Raw genomic sequence first — 12367 nt, 5'->3', positions numbered from 1 at the left:
GGTATCAGAATACTGAAGGGCAGACTCTGAGGTTGAGATCTTCTCCAGGGAGTTAGGAGATAAGCTCAGAAAAAAATGATACAATGCCATTTTCACTGGGAAGTTTAAGTGTAATTTCTTATCGGTGTCCACATTAGCAGTATATGTAAATGATCGTGTTGTAGCAGTGTAAGCTCCCCCATTGTCACCGCCAGCTCATTATCATTTCAATGCGCTACTGTAGTTAATCATTTTTCCTACAATAGCTCGCCGAATTTGCCAAATGAATATGGGCTGTGATTAAATGTTCAAAGTATCGCTTCTATCATTCAGGGAGCCGCACTTTCTAAGAACTGCCCTTTCCTGCCAACAAAAAGGAAGACAAATGAAAGCACTCCGCACTACTCACTCCGTGTCCGTGGCACTTGGAGGCACATTCGTGGACACCCAATACGCTGATGTTCTGGCACTGACGGTTTAGGCAGATCTAAGAAAGGAAAAAAGAAGTCAGCTGTGACATGAACAAAAATTGGGAAAGATACAATGCTGATCATTAGCAACCTGGAAACAGAAACTGATCAGTAATGTGCCCTAGGTGTTTGCACAAACCAAAGGAAAAGTTTTTTCCAAGAAAAATTACATTTATTTATTTTTTTTAAAGTCAGCAGCTACAAATATTGCAGTTGCCGACTTTTAAAATAAGGACACTTACCTGTCCAGGGCGCCCGCGATGTCTCCACCCAAAGCCGATCTGTCCCTCGGCTGTTGGAAGCTGCTGCCGCCATCTTCGGTGAGGTAATCAGGAAGTAAAGCCTTGCGGCTTCACTTCATGGTTCCCTACTGCGCATGCGCGTCTCGCACTGCGCTATCCCACTGGTCCCTGCTGTTTTCAGGGACCTGTGTGTCTCCCAGAAGACAGCGGGAGGGGGGCGGAGAAGGCTTCGGAAGTGGCGTAGATACCCACGGGTGGCTCGGGTATCTATGCCCGCAAGTGGGAGCAAAATACCTGTATTAGACAGGTATCTGCTCCCCCCCTGAAAGGTGTCAAATGTGACAGCGGAAGGGGGGAGGAACCAGAAAAGCGGAAGTTCCATTTTTGGGTAGAACTCCGCTTTAACTGAACTCCCTTTGGGGCATAAATATGAGGGGTCCCCACCTCCCATCCTCATAGTGAATAGCTGGGTCATTTCTGCTTTTATTTAAAGTGTGTCTCTCCTCCCTTTCCCTAGATTTCACATTAGTATGGATCCTTTCATTTTAACCTCTTGGTGCAGACAGCATGCAAATATTTAACCTCTCGGCGGCTGGGCTTGGGCACCGAGAGGCCACATTTTTCCATCCAATATTGCAAAAACAGCTGTGCTGCGAGCGCTCCCGGCAAAGTTACCAGCAGCTAACCAAAAGCTTCCGATCGCTGCTTGCCAATCACGGCGCTCACATGATCATAAACCCCACCTCCTGAAATCTTAAGCCCCTTAAAGGGCCGAGAGGCGTCAGGGGGTCAAGAGGTCAACTAAGTGAATCTGCCAGTAACACACTTTCTGCCCTAGAGTGACAATGTTCACTCACTGCACTGTACCTATGGAACCAGTGTTGTCACCCTGGGATGCTTTCCTGGCTTGGACTACAAATAAAGTCAGCCATAGATGGTGCGATTTTCTTTCCTGCAACCACAGGTTGCAGGAAATAAACTCGCTTGAAACCCCTATCAACACAGTCAGCGTTGATGGGGGAAATCCCTCCCATGGTGCTATTGTACTCTCCTGGCAAGGAGAGTTGTCCCAGCCAGGAGAACACACAGTGATTATTACTAGCAGCGAAAACCACTTGCAATAATTATATGAAACATCTGACAGGCTGGTTGTACCCAAGTTGATCAATCAGCCTGCCCATACATGGTTCAGATCTTAGCCAGTCCCTGCTGAACCGGTCGAGATTGGAACTGCCTATGGCTGGCTTTAGCCCTCCTTTCCTCATTACATAATTGGGAGGAGAAGTGGGGGAATAGTTTAGGCAGCTGGGAAGACTGATAACATTGTTTGCGATTTAAAGGCTAAGTCCACCTTTTTTTTTTCCTCTAAATTCCAGCTCCCCTATGTACCAATATAGCATTTATCTACTTTTTTTGCAAAAATATCAAAGCTTTCCATAAAATCTACAGACACGAACCCTACTGTCCTCCATCCATGATTCAAAACTTATCTATTGCTTCTGTCTTCCATCCACACAGACTTTCGGTCATGACACAGGAAGGAGTTGACCAGCTGACCTCATTAGCACACGCCCTACATCATCCACCCTCCCACTCACAGCTGCATGTTTTTTTAAATAAAATGCAATCAATCAGTGATCACCCTTCTCACTAAATATACAATATACATCATATATATATCAGATTGCATATTGTATGGCCATCTTTATACAAGTACATTGGAGGGAGTGGACAGAAACACTCAGCTGCCAAGCCCCATTCACAACTCTGCATAGCGGGGAACTCGCATTCCCACGTGCGTTTTTTTTTTTTTTATAGCTAGGGGGGAGGCGTTTTGGAGCATTTTCACTTATCACACATAGGGCAGCCCATCCACCTAAATGGACCGCTCTGCACACAGCAATTGCCCCCAAGAAGCTTCAGAACTTTTTTTTAGAGCGGAGCTCGGCTCTAAGCGGCACACCGAGAAGCTGCACTAGATTCCTCTAAGGCATCTGGGTGGATCCCAACATTGTCGGCATCCCTCCAAAGTCTGGAGCGGGTCTGTGACTTCAAGTGCACAAGTAAGTGCACTCCTATGAGCCACCTGAGAAGTATGGCCTAAAGAGCTTTGCCCATACTTGTCTTAACTAATTAAATGGATAAAGCAGCAAGCTGCAACATATACATTTTTTGTTCTTGATTTTAAATAACCTTAAAAGTGGTTGTAAAGGCTAAAAGGTATTAAATCCTAATGCATCTCCCCCAGCCGCTGCTAAATAATTGCACTAACCCTATCTCTATCCAGCACTGCTCTCTCCTAACAGGACTTAGGCTGGCTATAGATGATTCAAATCGGCCCAGATTTGAACCGCGTATGGGCAGGCTGCATGTACTAAGCTGATCAATCGATCAACTTGGGTGCAACCAGCCTGTCAGATTTTACTTCCGATTATTGCTAGCGGCTGCCATAGCCATAATCACTGGTTTCCTTGCAGGGACGCCAGGAGAATTCAATGTCTCGGCAGGAGGGCTTCCCCTGTCAGCACTCTCTGTGTTGATGGGGGAATGGTTGTAGGAAAGGCATTTGGCACTGCCTATGGCCTGCCTTACAGGTAGCTGCTTCTATCACTCAAATCCTGTGAGGAGGGAGCAGGGGGTGGGGTCGAGCCATGCTGTGTGGGTCTATAGACCCACACAGCCCGGCTCGGGATCGAGCAGCTTGCTTTGGGAGCACTTGAAAAGGAGGAGGAGCCGAGCGCACCAGTAGGGGACCCCAGAGGAGGAGGTTTAGGGCCACTCTGTACAAAAAGGACTGCACAGAGCAAGTAAGTATAACATTTTCATTATTTTAACCACCTCCCACCTGGCCACTGCACATATACGGGAGCGTGCCCTCGCAGCGGTGCAATCCCGATGCACTTGTGCCACCCGGACACGGCGCATCTCCGATCGGCAGGAGGGCTCTGCGATTGGCCCTCCTGATCACATGACCACTGTGTCCAATCACAGCCATCATGTGATTTAAACAGAGAGAGTTGGTTGCTAGGCTATCGGCTCTCCTCTCCTCACACGGAAGTTGTCAGTGAGGAGAGGAGAGCGGATCGCTGCAGCCAGCCGGTGATCAGTGAGTATGAGCTGTTTTTTACAGCTTTTTACACACTGATCACCAGCCCAGTTTCCCCACACAGTGTAGAATCACAATGTCCCCAAAATAGTCTCCCTAAAACACTGTCCCCTCACATGTCCCCATACAATAAAAACATCTGTCCCACATATGTAATAGTAAAATCATATGTCCGTGATCATCTGTGCACATCTGTACATGATCATCTGCGCACATCTGTACATGATCATCTGCGCACATCTGTACATGATCATCTGCGCACATATGTCCGTGATCACACAAATACACTTAACAGGATTTTTTTTACCAAAGACATGTAGCAGAATACATTTTGGCTTAAATTTATGACAAAATTTGATTTTATTGGATTTCTTTTAAAACAAAGTAGAAAATATTGTTTTGTTTTTTTTTTAATTTCAGCTCTTTTTTTGCTTATATCGCAAAAAATAAAAAAAATATTTGTGAATAAATACCACCAAAATAAAGCTCTATTTGTGTGAACAAAATGATAAAATTTTCATTTGGGTACAATGTTGCATGACCGCGCAATTCTTATTGAAAGTGCGAGAGCGCTGAAAGCTGAAAAGCGGCCTGGGAAGGAAGGGGGGGAAAGTGCCCTGTATTGAAGTGGTTAAGAAAAAAAAATGAACTTGTACAACCGCTTTAAGCACACAGAATTGTAGTATTTCATCTAGAAACACAAACACATATTTTCCCTGCAAATGAGACATCAATAAATCTAAACAGAGTAGTAGATTTCTCTGGCTTTTAGTCAGGTACTATATTTGTTCTCTTAACAAATCTCAACAGATGTCAGTATTAATTATTTATTGGGTGATCAAGCAAGAGAGATGTTAAGTCAGCCGAATTATGAAAATATTTAGGAAAGGACATTGTACATCTGTTTCCAGAGGCGACTTAGCTTGTACATGAAAACTACTGAATAATAAAGTGGATTCCTGCTGTGCTGTGATTATAGAGCTGTGCCCAAAATAACCACTACAGTGATTGTATGTAAAGATACACAAATATGGAAGTCAATGTTCATTACAAGATTCTGTATGGAAAAGTCTCTTAGGCTTCATTCCCACGAGGCGGATTCCACCTTTGTCCGCCAGCTCAGCGGGAGATCTCTCCGTTGATCTCCGCTGAGCCGGTGGATGACAGGTCCGTCTCTGCTCACTGAGTGGGGAGGGGCTTGTCGAGCGCCGCTGGTTGCTATAGAGAGATCGGACGAAAATGGACACCATGTCCAGATCTCACCTGATCCGCCAGGGACGGATCTGAACATAGGGCCATCCGTCTGATTTTAGTGCATCGGACCGGGTCGGATGTCAGCGGACATGTCACTCACTGCTGACATCCGTCGCTCCATAGACTAACATGGAGCGCCCGTTCAGGTCCGCCGACAAAACTGACAGGCGGACCTGAATGGTCCGACCGTGAGAAAGGGGCATATGATCGGTATTTGCTGCTTCGGAGTTTGAAAAAGTGCAGTAAACATGGGAAACATAATACAAAGGCCTCTTCTAACCTCCTTTATGCTTCTCTTTCCTGACCTGGGCACTTGGTCAATAAAATATGCAATGCTTTTTTTCAGTGCCATCGGACACAAAGAAGGAGATTTACTAAAACGGGAGAATGCAAAATCTGGTGCAGCTGTGCATGGTAGCCAATCAGCTTCTAACGTCAGCTTGTTCAATTAAGCTTTTACAAAAAAAAAAAAATTAAAGCTGATTGGTTTCTATGCAGAGCTGCACCAGATTTTGCACTTTCCAGTTTTAGTAAATCAACCCCAAAGACTTGCATCAAAAGAGCTCCATATCTATACTAGTTATAAATCACGGCATCCGCTGGCATGTGGACACCCAGGATCAGGTGGAGGTGGGAATTACAATGTTACTGGGTAATGACCTCCTTCTAAAGTGAGATCCACCAAAGTGCTAACTGAAGGTTCTTTCTGGTATGGTCCAAAATTACAGCAATTAACAAACATGAATAGCATGTGTATTGATGATTGTTAATTGCTGTGTTTTATGCCTGGATCTCCTCTCTGTTCTAATGAAAATGTATTTGGTGCTTGTAGCTGAGAGTCTGCTTCTGTCTAGATAGCAGAACTGTGGGACAATCTTGTGCATGTAATACAATTTATAGCTATGTCTTTAAATGACGTTTCCTTTCATAAATACAAGACATTTTAAAAAGCGAAATGTTTGGAGTGCTGCCTGTTATTTATTTTGTGCATCATTCCAGGGTTTTTCTTGCAGGAACCCAATTCATGGTCCTAGCACCCACACTTATATAATAACACTTTATGTCCTGATGTTCTGATTTGGGTGTGCATTATTTTATTTTTTTTGTTTCACTTAGGTGGCACAATTTCCTCATTAAGGACACTAAGTGAAATTCAGCGGGTGAGAGGGGATCGTTTTCTATGTGCCTAGTGTCCATTTCTCTTGTAGGTAGCAATATAACCCTAGTGTGCTTAATCATCAAGTTGTGTCACTCAACAGATAGAGAAACATGTTTTTATAACACATACAATCACTTGTTCCTGTTCTAACTAAATATTAAGAAAAAGAAACTAACAGGGGAAAAAAGCAGAACACTTGGAAGACTCCAACAAACATGGCTGGGAAAGTTCCCGATTAAAACTGATCTTACCACCCTAGGATCACAAAGCAGCCACGTAACCACCATGCTGCTTTTGCTTGCCACATGTCATGCAAACATTGAACCTTTTAAAAGAATATGTTAACCCAACATTTCATATTCCTGCTATGTGCCTGCTGTACCATGTACTTGTATGAGAAAGTATTCTGTTCTCTTTGTATTGCTTCATTTGTACGAAATCCCTGATATTCCTGCCAGTCTCTCTGCTTTCCTATTAAAAACTGACCACATGCAGGAGAGCACAGCATGGTCAGTGCTCTCTCTCTCCCAATGATCAGACTTGCGCTGCTCTCTCCTGCACAGTCATTCACTGTGAAAACTCAGTGTACAGCTGTTACTCCTCCCCCAGCTCTCTGAGCTCCTTTTGCAGCTAAGAACAAAAGGAATGTAATCACTTCTGTAGCAGGGAGCTGGCTATCTTACCTGCAGTATCAAAAGACACTCTGCAACATTGTTGCAATGAGCCCGTTTCCCTCTAGTGCCAGCTAAGACTCTGTGTCATCACATCCTGTCAGCAGAGTGATTACCATCAGGGAGCAAAGCATAAAGGGAATTGTAGTTCCGGGACTCAAGTTTCACATTCAGATTTAACTGTATGGAAATACAAAAGATTAGCATGCTCTGCGGGCAGGAAAGGAGAGACTCCATTTTAATTAACTGAGGAGAATTCAATCAGGATGAGGTGGAGGAAGAGATCAGACCTGAGGGAGAGATGCTGTCGGGACATCCAGCCTGAGAGAGGGGGATCCCAGGTGCACATCCAGGCACACCTGTACCGACAGTGAAGCATTCCAGTGTGAGAGGACCAGTCAGGTCACCAGGAGAGCCTGCTGTTCCAGGACGTTCATTTGGGCCTTGACCGCAGGGTTGGGTGAGAGGGCCTTTGCCCATTTGCAGGAAACAGGGACACTGCACCACAGAAGAAGTTAATTGGACACTGTATACAGACATCATTACTGTTAGTCATCTTGCTGACACTTGTAGTGCCACAGGGTTAAAGGATAAGGCCATCCATTTCCAGGGACACTGTATACAGACACCATTGTCCTTTCACCTTGCTGAGAAAGATCCTGCTTTCTTCACTTGATAATCTGGGCCAGTTGTGTTGTTTGGCCCTGCTATTCAGGAGTTTAAGCGCACCAACGAAAGTGGCTAGCTGAAGACAAAGTCTTATCTTTTCTTTAAAAGGACTGAAGCTACTAGTTGCACACAGACCCGCACACACATATTCAGGGCTCTGTATATGCAGTGGGTGTGTGGGACAGTTTATCTAGGAAGTTAAGCCATTACATGTTGATTTGAATAAAGTGTTTAAAGTTGGGCCTGTGGTATTAGGGGACAGAAGAAAGAGGCCTGACATAAAGAGAGTCATTCCTCTGCTCTCCTCCTGCCTGGACTCATAGAGCCAACCAGAGTAAAGGTATCCGATATGAAGTGTTATATTGTGATTTATTTGCCATTTAAGTGTGCCTCTACTCTTGGGGTTATTCTTAGGGTATGAAATCCCCTGAAAGCAGCCTGAATATAGGATTGCGCTATATTACTCATAATCTCAGTTATTGCTCTCCAGTTGATTACATGAATTTATATATATATATATATATATATATATATATATATATATATATATATATATATATATATATGGCACAGTGGTGTAGTGGATAGCACTTTCACCTAGCAGTAAGAAGGGTTGCTGGTTCGAATCTTCGAATCCCAACTACGACACTACCTGCCTGGAGTTTGCATGTTCTCCCTGTGCCTGTGTGGGTTTCCTCCGGGTACTCCGGTTTCCTCCCACACACCAAAGACATGCTGGTAGGTTAATTGGATCCTGTCTAAATTGTGCACTTACACTATTGCCAGGTGTGCCAAGAGGGGCAGAGGCTGTTATTGGGGTTGAGAGGCAGAGTACGCAAAAAAAAAACCTTAAGCGGCTCCTGCGGGGGTAGTGCTACACTTATAAAAAGGATATTTTTGATTTTGTTTATAGGTATACACAAATGTTTTGCCTTTTATTTCTATTTTAAAATGAATGGGTTGTTTTAAAAGCGGAGGGTTTACATACGCTTTAAAAGAGAAGTATGAGATTTGTTTTCTTTGTCATTTTGAATTATATGGATGCTGCATCTGTCCCCTGCCAGCTCTAACACTGAGAACCGAGTGATCAAACACTGCCAATCGCTTGGTTCTCCGTGAGAAGAGAGCTGGTGACTGTCAGTCACTGGCTCCCTGCTCCCCCCCCCCACTCACTGGAGCGCTGGGCTGTCTATGGGGCCGGAGCGGCCGGCTCAGCCTCTCAGCGGCTTGCTGAGAGGCTGAGCCGGGTGCCAGTCCAGGTATGTGGACTGATCCCGACCATATAGTCACGATCTTTCCTAAGTGTCTCTGTGACTTTAGCTGACAGCGGGCTTCAGCCCGATGTCTGCTGAAAGCGGGTCACAGTAGTGCAGAGCAAACTGCACTCCTATGATCCACAGGAGAAGTACAGCCAAACGAGCTTTGTACTTCTCCTTTAAGTAATACTCCGTAAGCAATGATCTTTTTTTATTTTTTTAATCCTGTGCCACTCTAACAATATGAAAGACATGTTTTTCATGAACATAAAATGTAAATTTACATTAACAGCTAGGTGAACTGATGTTCGTCTTTAAGCGTAGTTGGATTAATCTTTGATAGCCAACACAAACATACACTTGAAGAACAAAATAATGAAGTCTTTTGAAGTGAGCAATTAAAAGATGCCTTTGCATGGAGTCTTTATACTCTATTTGGATAAAGAGTGTGAGCCTGCTGTATTTAAATGGCCTTAAAATCAAACATGGTTTCTTCCACTGCTAGGAAGATCAGTCAGTGATTCTAATGAAAATTAGACCGGGAGGCATTAATAGGGGGAGGTCACATGATGGTGGGTCACTCAAGATTAATCAAAGGACTCCAAGGTACGCCTCGTTGGGGCCATTAAATCTAGGACAATTAGAGATAGGAAAGAAAGGATTATGTCATTTTAAAACAAGAAAGGATGCTGACCTATACAATTGGAAACATAAATACAAGTCAAAGCATCTTCATAACAAAGAGCAGAGAGGGGGGGACCATAAACGGCAGTCATATTAATTAGCAGAAGATAAGCAGGAATGGGTGAGCAGAAATCTCTCATTACAGGAGAAAATCTCAAGTGATAAGATGAAACAAAGTTGTTTTGTTACAAAGCTGACAGCCGCTTTCTTCAGTGTTTGCATATTTCTGTCTTTTTTTTATACTACAATATTTCTAGTAAAGCCAAACACACCAAATTTGCAAAGATCTTTAAAAATAAATTACCTCTGTACTTGAAATTGCAAATAAGTGATGCATTACCTTACATACAGTGCCTTGCAAAAGTATTCACCCCCCTTGGCTTTTTACCCATTTTGTTACATTACAGCCTTTAGTTCAATGTTTTTTTTTAACCTGAATTATATGTGATGGATCAGAACACAATAGTCTAAGTTGGTGAAGTAAAATTAGAAAAATATATACAGAAAACTATTTTTCAGAAATAAAAAACTGATAATTGGCATGTGCGTATGTATTCACCCCCTTTGTTATGAAGCCCATAAAAAGCTCCGCTGCAACCAATTACCTTCAGAAGTCACACAATTAGTGAAATGATGTCCACCTGTGTGCAATCTAAGTGTCACATGATCTGTCATTACATATACACACCTTTTTGAAAGGTCCCAGAGGCTGCAACACCTAAGCAAGAAGCACCACTAACCAAACACTGCCATGAAGACCAAGGAACTCTCCAAACAAGTAAGGGACAATGTTGTTGAGAAGTACAAGTCAGGGTCAGGTTATAAAAAAAATCCAAATCTTTGACGATCCCTAGGAGCACCATCAAATCTATCATAACCAAATGGAAAGAACATGGCACAACAGCAAACCTGCCAAGAGACGGCTGCACACCAAAACTCACAGACCGGGCAAAGAGGGCATCAAAGAGGCAGCACAGAGACCTAAGGTAACCCTGGAGGAGCTGCAGAGTTCCACAGCAGAGGCTGGAGTATCTGTACATAGGACGACAATAAGCCGTACGCTCCACAGAGTTGGGCTTTATGGCAGAGTGGCTAGAAGAAAGCCATTACTTTCAGCAAAAAACAAAATGACACGTTTTGAGTTTGCGAAAAGGGATGTGGGAGATTTCCAAAATGTATGGAGGAAGGTGCTCTGGTCTGATGAGACTAAAATTGAACTTTTTGTCCATCAAAGAAAACGCCCAAAGAACACCATCCCCACTGTGAAACATGGTGGTGGCAGCATCATGCTGTAGGGATGTTTTTCAGCAGTCGGGACTGGGAAACTGGTCAGGGTTGAGGGAAAGATGGATGGTGCTAAATACAGCGATATTCTTGAGCAAAACCTGTACCACTCTGTGTGTGATTTGAGGCTAGGACGGAGGTTCACCTTCCAGCAGGACAATGACCCCAAACACACTGCTAAAGCAACACTTGAGTGGTTTAAGGGGAAACATGTAAATGTGTTGGAATGGCCTAGTCAAAGCCCAGACGTCAATCCAATAGAAAATCTGTGGTCAGACTTAAAGATTGCTGTTCACAGGCGCAAACCATACAACTTGAAGGAGCTGGAGCAGTTTTGCAAGGAGGAATGGGCAAAAATCCCAATGGTAAGATGTTGAAAGCTCATAGAAACTCATCCAAAGCGACTTGGAGCTGTGATAGCCGCAAAAGGTGGCTCTACAAAGTATTGACTTTAGGGGGGTGAATAGTTATGCACATTGACTTTTTCTCTTATTTTGTCCTATCTGTTGTTTGCTTCACAATAAAAAAAGATCTTCAAAGTTGTGGGCATGTTCTGTAAATTAAATGACGCAAATCCTCAAACAACCCATGTTAACCTCCCTGGCGGTATGATTATTTCGGATTTTAGGTGCTGAAAGCGGTACCATTATTTTGCATGGAAATTTGGCGTTTTATATTGCAGGTCTGTAAATCTTAACAATAACACACTTAAATCTGTCCAAACCAGAGTCTAGTAGATATCCCGGGTATGATAAAGTTTGAAACACAAAAACATAAATTATAATATAATAAATAAAAATAAATAATTTAAAAAAATTAAAAAAAATAGTAATAAAATAAATTTCCCCACAATTCACTATCGCTCAATTCTGCAAGTGTTCTAATTTATTATCGCTGTTTTCTAGCTGGTCTAAAGCCACTTTTGACGTAAAGGGACACTTTTTGGTTGCTATGGACAATCTCCAGTTTCCAGGCAGAAAGAACAGTGTATATCATTTAAAACTGCATGCAGGGCATGGGCCAGACCACTAGGGACAAAAGGGATGTGAAATCATTTCATACAGTACTGTAATCTGTAAGATTACAGTACTGTATGTGTTATGATTTTGACAGTTTTTTGAATTTGCCGCCAGGCTCCGCCCCCGTGCGTCGCTCGCAGGGAACGGAGCCTGGCACGGAGAGGCTTCGGAGGAGGACGGAGCCCTCGGACACTGCGGGGGACATCGCAGGATCCCGGGGACAAGGTAAGTAACGCCGCCCCAGGATCCTGCAATGCGATCCCGAGTGTGGCTCGGGGTTACCGCTAATGGTACTGAATTTTAACCCCGAGCCACACTCGGGAAAACCGCCAGGGAGGTTAATTCCAGATTGTGAGGCAACAAAACATGAAAAATGCCAAGGGGGGGAATACTTTTGCAAGGCACTGTATATTTATTTCCTGAATAATTATGTAACAAGCAACCTAGTAAGTAACTAAGTAAACCTGTAACTAGAGGAATGAAGAGGCTGCCAATGCTGACCTCCTTCAGAAATTGCTAGTTGCATGACTATCTGAATGACCCTATGGTGTCAAAAGCTTTTCAGTCAATGACT

At 43.5% G+C, this 12367-nt stretch overlaps 1 protein-coding gene across 1 annotated transcript in view; it reads right to left on the bottom strand.

Annotated features, from left to right (window-relative positions):
- ADAM12 (ADAM metallopeptidase domain 12) overlaps nucleotides 1-12367 on the bottom strand; it is a 970627-nt gene that overhangs the window by 77313 nt on the left and 880947 nt on the right. Inside the window, exon 17 of the mRNA XM_073595739.1 lies at nucleotides 389-466. Coding sequence (XP_073451840.1) covers nucleotides 389-466 — 78 coding nt within the window. The remainder of the gene's footprint in view (nucleotides 1-388; nucleotides 467-12367) is intronic.

This window comes from Aquarana catesbeiana, linkage group LG08 (assembly GCF_042186555.1).
Source record: "Aquarana catesbeiana isolate 2022-GZ linkage group LG08, ASM4218655v1, whole genome shotgun sequence".
NCBI classification, from domain to species: domain Eukaryota; kingdom Metazoa; phylum Chordata; class Amphibia; order Anura; family Ranidae; genus Aquarana; species Aquarana catesbeiana.
Note: the sequence above shows the minus strand (reverse complement) of the source record. Positions and strands in the feature narration are given on the sequence as shown.